Consider the following 17104-nt stretch of genomic DNA (forward strand, 5'->3'; position numbering starts at 1 on the left):
TACAAAAAGTGTCTATACAAAACATCATGGTATGTTTAGGAATGTGTGTGTGGTGGGGGGGGGGGAGTTATATAAATGTGGGTTGATGTTTTGTATAAACACTTTTTGTAGATATGTTTGATAGCTTAATAAACACAATTTTATTAAATTGAGGTACCGTTTATTCATGTTATTTGTGACCCTTATTGATGGTACCACGTTAATACCTTCATTAATAAATACCGTGGAGAGTATGACAAAACACGTGTACTCGCCTACCTCATGCCTCGATCAGAAATGGCTAGGCAGCATGCAGGCTGACACTCTCTTAAGGAGTTAACTTGGGAAATTTAAATGGAAGTAGGCAAACAATCTGAAGTGGAGTAATTGTCCAGAGAGGTAGGGGGAAGGGGGCTGGGAGGGAAGCACAATTTTTAAAAGTAGCTGGGATGTTGTCTTGGGGATAGAGGCTAAAAATCACAAAAATATATAACAAGACCCATGCTTGTGTGGCTATCCCTGTACATTTCTGCTTAATTGATGCTTCCCCTGGTGTTCAAAAAGAGTTTCCTGGATCTTTCAACTTCCTTTTCCATCTCAGACGGGAAAGATGCTGTATCGGTAGTTGAGAAACATTATTCCACCCAGTAAACATCAAAGGCCTGATACAAGTGTAGGCAACTCCAGACCTGGAGTGCCACAAATAGTTTTTTTTTTTGTTTTCCATACAATGGAGGTAGTACTTTCAAATATACCTCATACATATTCATTGTGGATATTCTGAAAACCAGACCTGTTTGTGGAAGTCTCGGACCAGAGTTGTCTACCTGTCCTGTGGTATAAAGTGTATCTCCCATTTTTTTTCAAAGGCACAAATTCTTAGTTTTCTGTATGTGCCCAAACTTTTGCTTTGGATGAAAGTTCTTCAAGTCTTGGTGTTTTTTTGTCCTTGCTCACATGTACTCAGAAGATCCCAAACAGTAGATCCATTCCTTGTTTCTCACTCTCAAGGAGAAGTGGGGGCTTTCCCAAGTTCTACCTGGCTAATAATGGCTTATGGATTTTTCCTCCACGAATTTGTCCAAACTGTTTTTAAACCCAGCTGTCAGGTCGATACAGCAAGGCCGTGTTAGAAAGAGTGCGGCAGTGCCGGGCGCACCCTCGTTCCCCGCACGCACAGTCCTGCTCACATACCGCTCGATACTCTATTTAAATTGCTTGCAAATGCAAGCCGCGTCTGCGAAGCGTTAGGTGAAGGGTTAGGCCCGCGCAACCCATTTTACTGTATAGGCGCTTAATACAGCGCCTATACAGTATCCTGGGTGCGCTGGTACCTGTCTTTTCAAATGTCATTTCAACTGACATTTGAAATGACAGGTACCAGGAAGTGGATGGTTCCCCCCCTCCCGAAGCAAGGCGCAGGCGAAAATTAAAACAAAAGTGTAAAAAACAAAAGTGTAAAAAAAGTTAACTTACTGGTGGGAGCCAGCGGGCGCGCGTTCGAGGCGGGAGCGAGTTCATCAAGGCGGTAGCCGGCGGGCTGTCATCGAGGCGGGAGCCGGCGGGCGGGCGTGCATGCTGTCATCGAGGCGGGAGCCAGCGGGCGGGTGATTGTCAGCCCTCTCCCCTCCTCCCGAAGCAAGGCGCGAAAGCAGCCTTGCTCCGGGAGGAGGGGAGACAGGACTGGCAGTGTAAAGCGAAAAAAATAGTAGCAAGAGCGAGGGGAGAGAGGACGGGCAATCCTACGCTCGGGATGGCCAGTCCCTCTCCCCTCCTCCCGAGGCAAGGCGCGAAAAGCAGCCTTGCTCCGAGAGGAGGGGAGAGAGGACTGGCAGTGTGAAGCGACCAAGCGACTTACTTTTTTTTGCAGCCTTCCGGAGGAGACGGCCATCAGCAGAAACGGATCGCTGCTCCCGGCGAAGATGGACGCCTGCACGGGGGAAAGCGGCCCCTGTGCGTGCAATTGGCCCCTCAAGACGTGATGTCACGACGTTTGGCGTCACGGCATGTGACGTCACGTCTTGAGCGGCCAATTGCACGCATAGGGGCCGCTTTCCCCCGTGCAGGCATCCATCTTCGCCGGGAGGCAGGGGAGGGGAGCCGCAATCCGTTTCTGCTGATGGCCATCTCCTCCGGAGGGCTGCAAAAAAAAGTAAGTCACTTGGTCGCTTCACACTGCCAGTCCTCTCTCCCCTCCTCCCGGAGCAAGGCTGCTTTTCGCGCCTTGCCTCAGGAGGAGGGGTGAGGGACTGGCCATCCCGAGTGTAGGATTGCCCGTCCTCTCTCCCTTCTCTCTCTTGCAACTTTTTTTTTCGATTTTTTTTGCTTTTGTTGCTTCGGGAGGAGGGGAGAGGACTGGGGCTGCCCCGGAGACCAGCACCCATGGACGCGGCCAGGGCAGGAGAGCGGGGGCTGGGGGAAAGTTTGTCGCCTACCCTTACCCCTGCCTCTAACGCAGGGGTAGGGTTAGGCGGTAAGTTAGCAGGTTAAACGCGCGGAAAAATGGCAGGGTAAAAAAGCGATAGTCGGGGCACGCGTTACTGGATGGTAGGGAATAGCTAATTCGATCGTTTGCATGCAATATACATGCCGCGTGCGGAAGGGGTTGCCCGGGGATTTTAGGACGCGATAGGAGTAGGTTAAAGGGGATAGTGTATCGCAGGAAGGGCTAATGCGGCCGGAAAGTGAGTAGAACGCGAGTTAGGAGCGGGGTAAACGCGGCCGCACTTTACTGGATCGATCTGTATGTTAGATGCCTTGACTACATCCTTTGGCAAAACATTTCTCAGCTTGATTGTGCATCGAAAAAAACCCCAAACTTGAATATGTAGAAATAAAGGTCAACAAACAAAGCTGTAGGTGACAGTAGAAATAGGTCTGAATGTTTGATGAGCAATATTTTAGTACGTCATGCAAGGTTTTATTTTGCTTTATCTGAAAAGTAAATCTGAATGCGATATAGTGTGAGTGCCGCAACATCGCAGAAATTTTAAACTAGGCATGTGGTGATCACACTCTTTATGTAAAGCGAGAGCCCTTTGAAGTCTCTATGTGGGCTTTGTTAGTTGTTTATTTTAAAACATTTGTTAACCACTTACAACAGACCACTCTAAGCTAAGCAGTGTACAATACATAGTTATATTTCATAACCATACTTATGAAACATTAAAAAATATTAATAACTATTACAACTAAAATAATCACACATGAGACCCAGTTAACTGATGTGTGAAAAAGCTTTGTGAAACAGAAAAGCCTTTAACTGTTTCCAACAGATCTTCTAGAGCAGGGGTCAGGAACCTTTTTGGCTGAGAGAGCCATAAACGCCACATATTTTAAAATGTAATTCCATGAGAGCCATATAATATGTTTAAAACTAAATACAAGTAAATGTGTGCATTTTATGTAAGATCACACTTTTAAAGTACAATAAGTCTCTGAAAATATTACACCAGGCCTTAAGACACCAATACATCTCCTATTAGGAAAACGGACCAAGTCAGGCTGCTATAGAGTCCTACACAGAAACTACACGCCAGCAGAAAACCTCACCTGAATCACGTGCTGTCCCTCACCTAACATAGAATAAAGAGACCAAAACGCATAACAAGAAGCATGCAGACAAAAACTGAATTGGAAACTGCAACAAGCCAGAGTCTCTGTATGCAGTGTAACAAAGGAAAAAAGAAACATCACACATCCTTATAAAACAAATCAAGAAATATAAAATCATCAGCAGTAAAACTGTACTAACAAAAAGAACATATTTCGAAACAGCTGATGAGTGGAATATCCAATAATTAAAAACTCATATAAAACATTTCCAGATACCAACAAAATATTTCAAAATAGCAGACACAAAGATCCAGTAATGAAAAATAATAAGGATACAAAAATTTTTTTGCTCTGCATACCTGGGAACGTTTGATATCCAGGTGTCCTGAGATTGTTCTGAATTAGCAGGAGGTGGGGTGGTTTGCTTGGAACTTTCTCCTCTCTCAGTCACATACCAGCGCTCTCTCTCACACTGGCTCTCAATGACACACCTATACACACATGCTCTCAGTCACTCACATATACAAATGTTTTTTCTCTCTCACTTATATAGGCTTTTAATTACACATTTACACACATGCTGTCTATCTTTTCACGCTTACACACACACAGGCTTTCAATCACATAAATACATGCTGTCTTTTTCTCTCACACACAGACTCTCATTCACATGCTTACAAACATGTCCTCTCTTTCTCTCATTTACACACAGGCTCTCAATCACATACTCACATGCTCCCTCACCTAAATCAGCTCTCAATCACACACAGACACACATGGTCTCTCTCTCTCATTTAAACACAGGCTCTCAATCACATACTCACATGCTCCCTCACCCAAATCAGCTCTCAATCACACAGACACACATGGTCTCTCTCTCTCATTTAAACACAGGCTCTCAATCACATACTCACATGCTCCATCACCTAAACCAGCTGTCAATCAGACACAGACACACATGATCTCTCTCTTACTTATACACACAGGCTCTTAATCATACATACACATGATCTCTCTCACACACAAAGGATCTCAATCATACACACATACTCTTTCAAACAAACAGGTTTTCAATTACAAACTTACACATACAGGGTCCCAATGGTAAACTTACATTCATGCTCTCTCTCTCACAGGCAGGATCTCAATCACAGACATACTCTCTTTCACATATACAGGCTCTCAATCATTCACATACATGCAATCTCTCACTCACACACACAGGATCTCAAACACACATGCTTGCTCGCTCATTCACTCTCTCTCTCCCCCTTCCCCCCCCCCCCCCCGGGAACTCGCGGCAGCAGCAGCCACCTCCCAACGCTAACCTCCTTCATTTTCAGCCCTCGCGGAGGCGAAGGCGGAGTCCCATCGGCCGCGGTTGAAGATTTTCATTTTCCTCCGAGCCGCGCTGCAGTCTTCTTCCCGTCGGACACGCACCCGATGCTCTCCACTTCCTCTTCCGGGCCGCGGGAAGAAGAGAGCACCGGCGTGCTCTCTTCTTCCCGCGGCCCGGAAGAGGAAGTGGAGAGCATCGGGTGCCTGCGCGGGAAGACCCGCGCAGGCACCCGATGACTCCAGCGCTGGCACCCGGCTGACACCCGATGACTCCCGCGCAGGCACCCGGATGACTCCAGTCGGCGTGCTCTCTTCTCCTCCCCCCCGCGGCCCGGAAGAGGAAGTGGTGAGCATCGGGTGCCTCCAGCTGTCCTGCCGCGTTCCGCCCGGGCTGACAGCATTTTAAGCCCGGGCGGCGGAGGACCGGGGAGCAGCTGGGTCAGCGGGGAACCGCGAAGTATGGCGACACTTGTCTGCGAGCCAGATGCAGCCCTCAAAAGAGCCATATCTGGCTCGCGAGCCATGGGTTCCCGACCCCTGTTCTAGAGAATGTAATGACTCAGGTTATGAGTTCCACAAAGAGGGACCCATTATCGAGAATAAGTGACTTTGCAAAAACTAATAGTCGACATGCCTGATATAAATTTAGAACAAAGAAAGTTATAACAACCTGCATACTCTGCTATTTTAATTTCCAGGTCTCAGATTTGCTCAAGTATTATGTATGCAAATTTATCTCCTGCATATTCATTGTGAATGTCCTGAAAACCTGACTGACTCAGGGGTCACCATAGTAGGTTTGAAAAGCCCTGCTCTAAATTTTTCTAAATTGAAATGCTTCCCTATTAATCTGGATTACAGCTCTGTATTTATTTATTTTAAAATATTTGTTGTCCGCCCTTCCTATGTTCAGGGCAAGGTACAAAATACATATGTAATTTAAAACAGTAATACAATAAAAACCTCATTCAGTCACTTCATTAAAAACATAAAGACAAAGGTTTAGTTTACAGGAATATTAGGGTGAAATACTTATCAAGAATAGGCTCTTTGGAACAGAAATTTTTTCAATGCCTTTTTGAAGAATTTGGGCTCTTTTAGTAGTCTGATTTCAATTGGAAGGGAGTTCCAGAATAAGGGTCCTGCTATCGAGAAAGCTCATTTTCTAGTTTCCTCCAAATGTGCAGTTTTAGGGGAAGGAATATCCAGTAGGCCCTGACTAGATGATCTTGCTGGGTATGTATTTTTAAAACAGCAGTGATCTATGGAGAGGTGATATTATAGAGGAGGTTATGAATGGTGATTGCCAGTTTATAATGGATACGAAATGTGATAGGAAACCAATGAAGCGACTGTAGTTCCAGTGTTATATGATTACGGATGGGTGAACTGGTCAGTAATCTGGTTGCTGAATTTTGAATAATTTGAAGGGGCTGGAAGACCCAGGAATAAAGATTTACAATTATCTAAACTGGAAAAGAAAAGAGAAGAGACTGAAGGGCAGTGCGAAAGTTGGCAGGGTCTAACAGAGGTTTCAGGTAACGTAATAATCGAAGTTTATAGAATGAAGCTTGTGTAAGAGATTTAATGTGTTCTTGTATTGAGAGGACGGGATCAGTGATAACACCCAAGTTATGAAGTCTTTGAAACTGAAATATTGAGGTTCTTAAAAGTAATTCCAATTGGGATATATGGACTGGGAAAACAAGATAGAATCATGATTTAAATTTTTAAAATGTTGAGGTCAAGCTTGTTAGCAAATAACCAGGTGTGAATAGTGGACAAGCAGTGTATTATATGTTCCTCACATTCCATGACTTTTTTTTTTTTTTAGAGGAAAAAAGAATTTTATATGCAGACGATATATCTTATAATGTACTCCAAGGCTGGCAAGAAGACAACACAAAGAGGTCAAGTAGATGTTGATTTATGCAGCAGATAAAGCCGACCCTTGGGGTACGCTGCAGTTCAGTGGGATCCACGTAGAGGTTTTGGCTTCAACCCTGAGTTGTCATGTTCGGTTAGAAAGATAGGAAGAAAGCCAGGACAGTACAGTACCAGCAATACCCAAGGATTGAAGTCGAGTCCAAAGAATGGTATGATCTATAGTGTCAAAATCTGCAGAAATGTCAAGTAAAATAAGAGCAAAGGAGATTCTGTGATCAAAACCACATCTAATGGTGTCAAAACTGGAAAGTAGAAGTGTCTCAGTGTTATGGTATTGTGGAAACCAAATTGGTATTGGTCCAGAATATCGTGGGAGTCAAGGAAGTTTGTGAGTTGTTGGAGAACTGTACTTTCAATGATTTTGTTGAGGTATGGTAATGATGAAATAGGACGATAATATGATAGTATGGTCAGATCCATTGAAGGTTTTTTAAGGATCGATCGAATTGAGGCTCGTTTTAAGGAATCAGGAAGTATATCATGACCAAGAGATGAGATTGTCAATTTAGCAATAAATCCACATGTTTCATTTCTAATTAGTTTTAGTAAAGCTGTGGGACACGAGTTTAGAATTCATTTTAGATATTACTTGAACAATATCAGAATCTGTTATCACTTCAAAATCATTCCATATTATTCCATCTAGAATCAAGTCATCGACTGTAATATCAATGTTTTTTGATATCGATGATTTTTTGGCTAAAGTATCCAGCAAACATGTTTATTTATTTATTTATTTAACACTTTTTTATACCGACCTTCATAGTAATAACCATATCGGATCGGTTTACATTTAACAAGGGTATAACTGTAGCATAACTGAAGAAAATTAAACAAAAAGAAATGAATAAGGCAAGTTACATTCAACAAGGGTAAAGAACTTGGAAGCTTATATAGCTGGAAGGAAGTAAAGGTGGAAATAATTAAGAAATACAATAGAGGATACGGGTTAAAGCTTAAGAGTGCTTTAACCTAGAGGTGCCCTAGTCATCGTTCATGAAGATCATGGCAGTACTGATGCCTAATCCAGCATCAGTACTGCCATTGTGCCAAGGATTTGGCTCCAGGGGACTCTTTTAGTGAGAAAGGAAGCCAGAATGTTAGTTCTGTTCTCTCCTGGAGGAATTTGTGGGAGAATGGTTGACCCTGATACAGGGCAAATAATCTGCTTAACTATGAAATAATTCTCTGGGATTAATTGAAACTAATAATTTTGAGTAAATATAAGCTTTTTTTTTCATTCATTATTGCATCCTGGTCATCTTTAAGGTAAATATTGTAGTTAGTTTTATTTGAAGTGGTTGGATGGTGCCTCCACTTTGTTTTCAGTTCTTCTTAATTCATCTTTTTTTAATCTGTAGGGAGGAATTGTACCAGGAGGCTATTTTGGTCCTCTTCTTTCCATATGTTTTTAATGGGCCAATTGATCGAGGGAACTGCTCATAGAGGAGTCCCAAAGTTGAACTAATTTATGGGGTGAGTTATCACAGTCAGATTCTAACAGAGGTAGAAGAGCTAGTACAAGATCTTTAAGATCTATATAGCTTCCTTGGATGATAAAATCTTTCTCGTTGGGTATGGCTTGTACATAATTGCCAGATTTAATGGAAAAGGAGATAAAGTGATAATCACTCCAAGGTACAGCACTAGCAGGAATAGTGGAAGTATCTACAGAAAAGATCGATCTATTGACAAAGGCCAGGTCTGGCATTTGTCCCTTCTTGTGAGTTGGGACATTGATAATCTGATGCCATCCATATGAAGTCAGAGTATCTAGTAGGATGGTGGCTGCATGTGTCAGGCTACAGCTCTTGATGTGGAGATTGAAATCACCTATTGTTTTAGCCAAATCTAAATTAGCATTTAACAATGCCTCGACTAGGGGGAGGAGTTGTGTGACAGCAGCCCAGGAGGGCAATAAGTTAATCAAATATTGAGGATGGTAGATTTTAAACAAGAGTTTCATATTGTTCTGGAACTAGTAAATCGATCTGAGTAAATTTAAAACTATTTTTAAAAAATATGGTCATGCCTCCTCACCTCTGCGAGGCTCTATATGTAAAAATATATGAGTAATTCGGGAGACAATAGCAGTTAAATGTAGGGACATCATAGTCTTTAAGCCAGGTTTCTGTTACACAGTCTGGAGAAATAGTTGTAAGCAGGTCATAGATAGCAGTAGGTTTTGTTTTAGCTGTGGATTAAGCATTGACTAGAAGAAAGAGTAACGTAGTAGATACAAATAGTGATGAGAGCGTTTGCAGCGGAATATAAAACAAATTGTATTGTTTCTGGGGCAGGTGTCTGCTTCGGCGAATATTGTAGCAGCTGTGTACAGTTCAAGTTTCCAGCTAGTAGCTTACAAATTGCAAAAGGCAAACTTTGGAAACCTGTTCCTGAAGAGCAGACTGAACTCAGTTTAAACTGGTTCTCTAATTTGGACAGGGCTCAGGCATCTTAAAATATGTGAGCTGCCTGGTCTTGAGGGGTGGTATTGCTACTTCCACCCTGCAGTTGTCTCGCTGGAAGAGGGTGAGGTTTGCAGAGTTCTAGATGCCCAGCAGAAGTTTCCGGGGCAATGAGAAAGTAAAACCTGAGCCCTGAGGTACTGCAGACTGATGAGAATTCTGTTTTTGACTGGAGAAACAGTAAGCGATCCCGCCACCACTTTTTTTTCCCCAGCCTCTTGTTCCCAGAACTGCTAATACTGTTTTGTTCAACTATTTCAGTAAGGGAATGACTTTTATAATCTGCCAGTTTATCAGTTATGCCCTTGAGCTCATTTTTAAATGCATTGTTATCCAGTGCTGTGTTAATGATCACTATTGCATCGCCAGTACTAGGATATGAAGTGCCCAAGGAGAATTTTAAGCCTTGTATGCTTCCCTACTTCCCTACCATCAGCATCTCTGGCACAGTACTCCTGTGGTTTTGGTACAATATCTCCTTCTCTCGCTAACCCTCTCATGCCTGATCAGCATCCCCTCCCCCCTCTTTCTTCCCTGTGCCTAATAGCAGCATCCTTCCTGTCTACAGTGCCCAGCATTCTCTTCTCTCCACCCCATCCTTTGCCCAGTAACCCAGCATCACCCCACCCTCAATGCTAACCTGTCCACACTATCTCCCCTTCAGTTCTCAGTCATTTCTGCTATCTCCATCAACCTCATTACTCCCTCTACCCTTGCCCCAGGTCTCTCTCATCACCCACAGTGCCTCCTCCAGCAAATTCATCTTTGGCCTAAATTTCCTTAGCCTCAGTCTCTGATTTTCCCACAATTGCCACCTCAGCATCTCCCTCCCTCATTGTTATGATTGGCGGAGCCAAGGGAATCTTACCAGCTGTGCTCCTCTGGCCTGGCTCTGCTTTTCTCTCTTCAACTCATGGTAGAATTGCCAGCTATCTGGATTTTCTTCAGACAGCACGGAATTTAATGGCAATGTCTGGAAGCCAGATGGAGGGTTAAAATGTCCAGAAATTATCCAGATTTTAACTCTTCGGTCCAGTGCAGCAGATACATTAACACCCGCATCTCTCAGCTTAAAGGTGCTGTGGTTTAATTCCACAATCAATGGTGGCGCTGCAGTTGACTGTGCAGACCCTGTCTCCCTCCTTCATTGAACAGCACAAGAATGAGTCCCTTGCCCCAAGTCTCCATTTCTTCAGCTACAGTGAAACAGTAAGAGACACAGTCAGTCCGCAAATACCTCTCCTCCTGCCCACAGCTCAAGTAAAAGCCGAGCAGGGCCACAGATTCCTCCCCTTCCGCCTGTGATGGAGATGAAAACCAAGTGGGGCCCTCCGTTGCTGAAGTAGAGGCTTATGTAGAGTAACAGAGCATGCGTGTGTGTGAGGAAGGGGGAGAGAGCCAGTGTGTGTGACAGAACCTGTGTGTATGAGGGAGAGAGAGTCAGTGGATGTGACAGAAACTGCTTGTGTGGAAGGGAGAGAGAGCAAGTGAGTGTGACAGAGCCTGTGTATGTGTATAAGAGCCAGTGAGTGTGACAGAACCTGTGTGTATGAGGGAGGGAGAGAGTCAGTGGATGTAACAGAAACTGCTTGTGTGGAAGGGGGAGAGAGCTAGTGAGTGTGACAGAGCCGGCACCCCTATTTTGCATAGGCCGCCGGCGCGCGCTTAAGTCCCAGGGCTTTGTAAAAGGGGCATGTCGGGGGCGTGCCCTGAGTGACGCGGCGTTTTGGGGGCGGCGACGCGGGCATGGTTTCGGCCCGGGGATGTTCCGGGGGCGTGGCCGCGGCCTCCGGACCAGCCCCCGGGACCGGAACACAGAGCGGGGCTGCTGGCCGGCGCGAGCAAAGGTAGGGGGGGGGGGTTTTAGATAGGGCCGGGGGGTGGGTTAGGTAGGGGAAGGGAAGGGAAGGTGCGGGGGGGTGGAAGGAAAGTTCTCTCCGAGGCCGCTCCGATTTCGGAGCGGCCTCGGAGGGAACGGAGGCAGGCTGTGCGGCTCGGCGCATGCAGGCTGCCGATTTTGGGCAGCCTTGCGCGCGCCGACCCCGGATTTTAATGGATACGCGCGTATCTATTAAAATCCCGCTTACTCTTGTTCGCGCCTGGTGCGCGAACAAAAGTACGCGTTCACACACATTTATAAAATCCGGCCCTTTGTGCATAGTTTTCTAGTAATAACATTTTAAAATAGTCATGTGGAAGGAGATAGGTGAACATTTTATTCCGTGCGTCCAAGTGTTCGGAATTTTCACAGTTGAAAGTTGGCCACCCTAACTAGTAGGGATTTCATGTAGCTAGATTTGGCATTCTAAACAGACTGCCTAGACCATCTAATGGTTGAATTTGCCTTGCACTCTTATGAAATGTATCTTCTTTATACATTTTATTTGCATTCTGCTGTTTGCTGCCTACAGGCTCATTTGTGTTGGTGAAGACAATCTGTGCTACCTTTTGTGTTGCTCAACTCTGAATACAGTTCTTGCTACCTGAACTTGGCCTGCTGGAGCATTCCCCTTGGTTTTACTAAATAAATAAATAAAAATAAATAACAAAAGGGGTAAACTGCTCATAGAGCCTCCTTGGGAGCAACTCTGGTAGCATAGATAGATGTAGCACCGTTGTTGTGGAGGGTGCAAACAATTTCCAGATTGCGCTGTATCTTGGGTAAATCAGAAACGTTCTGAAGGGAAAATGGGGAGGGGGGGGCGTTGAAGGGCAGAAACGTGAAAGAAGTGGAAAGATTTCTCAGTGGACTGTATTTAAGATATTGTGTCTTGTTTGCCTGTCGTATATGGTAGTCAGGGCTGTGGAGAGATTGTCCTCTGCCCAAATACCCCCTCGCTCCTATGTCATGTTGCTTGCCCACAGCAGCAAGAGAAGACAGGAAGTTCAGCCTGGGCCTCAGGCAGCCGTTGCAGGCTGAGTGGCTCTGTGATGCCATGCAGGATCCCTGTTACCATGGAAACCCATATGAGGGCAGAGGTGCAGCAGGGCCGGTCGGCGCGTGATGGCCGCAGGAGGCTCCACGCTGAATTTCCTGTCTCCACTTGCTGCTGTAGGTGGGTGCCATGATGGCAGGTGCAGTTTTAGACGTGCAATGGAGGCACAATACTCCAGGGCCTAGAAAAATTTGGTACCGGAGGCAGCTGTCTACATTTCCTGTTTCTAAATCCAAGCATGATGGTGATAGCCCTTACAGTACTACATTTTCTTCAGGCTAAAATAGTACTAGTGGTTCCCAGCATTTTCTATAAAAGCTATTGTTAATTTGGGGTTAGCTAAAGGGATAACATTTTGAAAAGACAAGCATGTATACCTCTTTTGCAGCAGTCATTTTAAATTTGCTGGATCAGGATGCTATTATCCAGAGATACAACATACTTTTATATTTCATAATAATTCTGCATAATTCCCCAGGAGTTGCTTTGCTTAGCATTTGGTTTTATTGTCATGAAACTTCCTTAAACAGTATGCATGCAATGTAGGATTTTTTTTCCTGCTGAGACAGTAACTTTGCAGGCTTTTATCCACAGGTAATTTATAAAAGAATATTTAAAACATTTTGCATTTCTACCTAGAAACTGCTTTATTTTCATTTTCTTTTTGCTAAAGATTTTTAGAGCCAACCGTCTAGAGGATAAGATTAAAGTGATAGAGAAGAGGCCAGAATTACTGACACCTGTGGACTTGGAGCACAAGAAGGTAACTTCAGCCCTTCAGCTTCCAGGGAAGTTAATCTTCCATTCTCCAGTATAGAAAGCACTTGGATTTTAGAATAAAGAGAATATGTAAATGATCCATAACGTAGAACCAATGTATTCAAATGCATTTTATGAACAGTCTGAATAGCCTAAAAACCAGACTTGTTTCTGCAGCATTGGATGTGGGAAATTGATATACCTGTTTTTAGTCTCATTGCACCTTGGGTTTGAAAGGGATTTTAACCATTCTCTCTCTCAGTAATCTTTTACAACTGAGAGCTGTTCAAGTGAAACAAAGGTTTGCAACTAGCAAATTCAGTCATCTTCTGGTCATTCACTTAGATCGGTAGTATGTCACTGTCTGTTTTGATAGTCCTTATTGCAGGAGATTATTCAATTTTCTCTTGAGAATATCCTATGATTTTGCATACGAAACCCTAACAAGAAGGTTCCATAATCTGATGCCCCTAAAATGAATGTGATGCCACTTCTACGCGTCTTAATAATTCAGGTTAGAAAGAGAGAAAAAACAAAGCATAAAATTGGAGGCAAAACCTTTTAGGGGGCAGAGACAGTGGAAGGTGAGAAAGTTTAGAGAAAAAATAACATAGATGAGATATTAGGAAAATACACTTATTTAACTTGGTCTAGTTCTTAACTGAAGAGTCCAATCAGAGAGCAATACTTTCTAATTCTAAATCTACTTCTGACTCTCAGTACTGTGACACCTTAGCTCCTTGTGCATCAAGTTACCCGTCCTGTGAATGTACGTTATCTGAGCATAGAGGAGTAGCTACTTTTGTATATTTCTGGGTACATTGAGCACTTTGATATAGTTATTCTAAAAAATCTATTTCTCAAATGTTCAGTAAGTAGATGGTATGAACTTGGTCCCTTAAGAAATAAATGAAATTTCTTATTTGATCTTATTCAGCTCTCTGAAGTTGTGAAATCATCTTCACAGTTTGGAGGTGAAGATTTGTTTTACTGGAAGTGTGAGTAGGCAACATCTTTAAGACTTAATAGCAGCAGTGTTTCAACAGACAGGTCACCTAAAAATTGAAAAGTCCAAGCTGACCTAGAAAAGTGTCATTTACTACTTAGCAGTAAAAAACAACAACAAGTTTTACAGTAGGGGTTTACAGCAGCACTCACATTTTTTGTGTGGGGGTGGGTGAGAATTAGAAGGTGGTGAGGAAGGATGCCTATTCATTCTTTCTGGCTAGACATGTAAGATCTACAGAGAATCATCTTCTATTCAGAACCACATTTTTACTATTGTTTTAAATTGCTTACATGTTTCTGGTAGACTTCAGCACTACTTCTGAAGCTGAGGCCTCCTCAGAGTCTTAATCCAGTGACAGTGTTCCTTTGTTAATCATCATGAAGCAGAACTCATTAGTACTCTTATTTTCTTTCTCGACCCCAACCCAAAATTAGATGTTCTGCCTCCTGTGGCATGCCTAAGCTCCTCGACATTGCACTTGGCGTCAAATGAAAATCCAGAAACAATATAAAGGCCACCAAAGAACAATTCCTTTGAGGCTTTATATATAGGAATTCCCAAAATGACCTTAAAAAAAAAAAAGGTTAGCCTGTTCACCCAGTTGTTAGTGCTCTGCCCTGCTGAGTGGGAGGTCTGAGTTCAGTTCATATTGGGATTTGGCCTGAATATATATATATATATACTTCTGGATATATATAAATACTTCTGGAAGTACTGATAGATATAGGTAACATAGTTTTATCAAAGTATTTTTATTATATTACCATTGGATATGACTGGAGTTGAAGAATCACGTATAAAACGGGCCTTAGTGTAGCTCTAATCGGGACTGAATGACATTCTATTAGCAGAAATTTGGGATACGAGACTTCGTTGTGGCTCTTGGTGCGCATAATAATTACTGAAAAAGTTTGTCTGTATTTCTGTTATTAAATATGTTAGATAATAATTTGGAATGTGTTCTATATGCAGTGATGTGGTCATTTTATTCTGATAAGTTGTGAATGGGTTTTAATATGATGTAGGGATGTGTGAGTAAAGATTGGCATGAACTCGTTGGTATGTATGATTGGAATGGATGGATATGGATAGATATATTCAAGGGTATGTAGTGGTAGGGGTGCTTACCTTTATATGATTTTTATAGTATTATACTAATGTAACTAAAGTATTTAGTGATGAATATAATAAAAATGCTTTGATAAAAAAAAATGTTACCTATATCTGTTAGTATTTCCAGATGTATTTTCTATATTTTATTGTATTTATAGTACTTTACTTTAAGGCAAATTTTTTTTATATAATATGTTGGGTTTGGATTTAGCAGTCAAATCAGAGCTCTCGTGGCCGTCCCAGGCAGCAGAAAGCTCCCAAGCCCCAGCTAGCTTCTCAGTCAAACCTGGGGATGGGATTTTGACTGGGCCACAGGGAGTATCAGCCAGTCGCCTATACCCAGGGTGATGGGTCCTCCGGTCGGGGTCAGGCTGCAGTTCTTCGTGAACCAGTGGCCGTGTAGTCTCGGACCAGTGGGTTCTGTCCATCGTTCATCAGAGGTACCAATTAAATCTATTGGATGTCCCACCAAATTTCCCACTGTGCCTGTATTGGGGGCCAGTAGTGCATCAGGAAGTAATACTAGCAGAGCTCTCCTCCTTCTTAATGGACAGAGTGGTCGAACCCTTTCCACAACAGCAAAGAGAATGGGGATTTTACTCCAGATATTTCCTGATTCCAAAGAGAACAGGAGGACTTCATCCCATCCTAGACCTAAGGGCCTTGAACAAATTTCTAAAAAAAGAAAAGTTCAAGGTGGTTTCCCTGGACACATTGATTCCCCTTTTGCAACAAGGGACTGGCTATGCTTCCTTGACCTACAGGACGCATACACCCACATCGAGTTCTTCCATGGTCACAGGAAGTATCTCCGGTTTGTAGTTGGGGAACAGCACTTCCAGTACCAAGTGTTGCTCGTGTCCGCTCCACGAGTGTTCACAAAATGCCCAGCCATGGTGGCGGTGCACCTCCACAGGCTGGGAGTACACGTTTTTCCCTATTTGGACGATTGGCTGGTCAAGAGCGCGTCTCAGGCAGGGGCAGCCAGGTCCATGTGCTTGACCATCCGGCTGTTGAAGTCACTAGGGTTCATTCTCAACTACCCAAAGTCACCTCAATCAGACTTCATCAGAGCCATGCTAGACACAGCTCAGGCCAAGGCTTTTCTGCCGTGCCAAAGGGCTGTCGCAGTAGCAGCCATTGCCGCGGAAGTTCAACGGAACCAGCAGGTATCGGCTTGGCACATGTTGAGGTTGTTGGGCCACATGGGCCGTGACCGTCTGTGTTACTCTCTTGGCACATTTTCACATGCGCAGAGCCCAGTGGACTCTGAGGACTCAGTGGCGGCAAGCCACATAGCACCTCCAAAATCGCATCCAAGTCACCCCATCCCTCCTGTTCTCCTTATCCTGGTGGCAGGTACTTTCCAATCTGGAACAGAAAATCTCCTTTCGAAGTCTTCCCTCTCAAATTGTGTTAACCACAGATGTGTCTATCCTGGGGTGGAGAGCTCATGTAGATGGGCTCGGCATCCAGGATTTATGGTCCGCTCAGGAACGTTCATGTCAAATCAACTTCCTGGAGCTCCGGGGAATCTGGTACGCACTATGTGCTTTCAGAGATCGGCTGTCCAAAAATGTTGTCCTGATCCAGACCGACAACCAAGTAACAATATGGTATATCAACAAGCAGGGAGGCATGGGATTGTACCTCCTGTGTCAGGAAGCGGTTCAGATCTGGACGTGGGCCCTGTCTCACAGGATGATGCTCAGGGCCATGTACCTGGCTGGGATGGAGAACATGGTAGCAGACAGGCTGAGTCAAGCCTTCAGACCCCACGATTGGTCCTTGGACCAGGAGGTAGCAAATTGGATATTCTGCCTCTGGGGGAGTCCAGATGTAGATCTGTCTTTGTCTCCCCTGCAAATGGAAGGTGCCTCAGTTCTGCTCCTCGCACAGTGCAGACAGCAAACCAGCCTCAGATGCCCTTGCCCGCCATTGGTGCACAGGCTTCTGTAAGCATATCTTCTGATTCCCTTAGTGCGAAGACTCTCTTGAAG

At 43.9% G+C, this 17104-nt stretch overlaps 1 protein-coding gene across 7 annotated transcripts in view; it reads left to right on the plus strand.

Annotated features, from left to right (window-relative positions):
- The window catches only part of PRMT7 (protein arginine methyltransferase 7), a 323317-nt gene that overhangs the window by 128270 nt on the left and 177943 nt on the right, over positions 1-17104 (plus strand). For all 7 annotated transcript variants that reach the window (XR_003857729.1, XM_029608658.1, XM_029608659.1 and 4 more), the window contains one exon: positions 12897-12986. Coding sequence is in view for 6 of the 7 variants with exons in the window: in XM_029608658.1 (XP_029464518.1) it covers positions 12897-12986 (90 nt within the window). In the remaining variant the exon portion in view is untranslated. The remainder of the gene's footprint in view (positions 1-12896; positions 12987-17104) is intronic.

Source organism: Rhinatrema bivittatum, chromosome 7 (assembly GCF_901001135.1).
Source record: "Rhinatrema bivittatum chromosome 7, aRhiBiv1.1, whole genome shotgun sequence".
Taxonomy (NCBI): Eukaryota; Metazoa; Chordata; class Amphibia; order Gymnophiona; family Rhinatrematidae; genus Rhinatrema; species Rhinatrema bivittatum.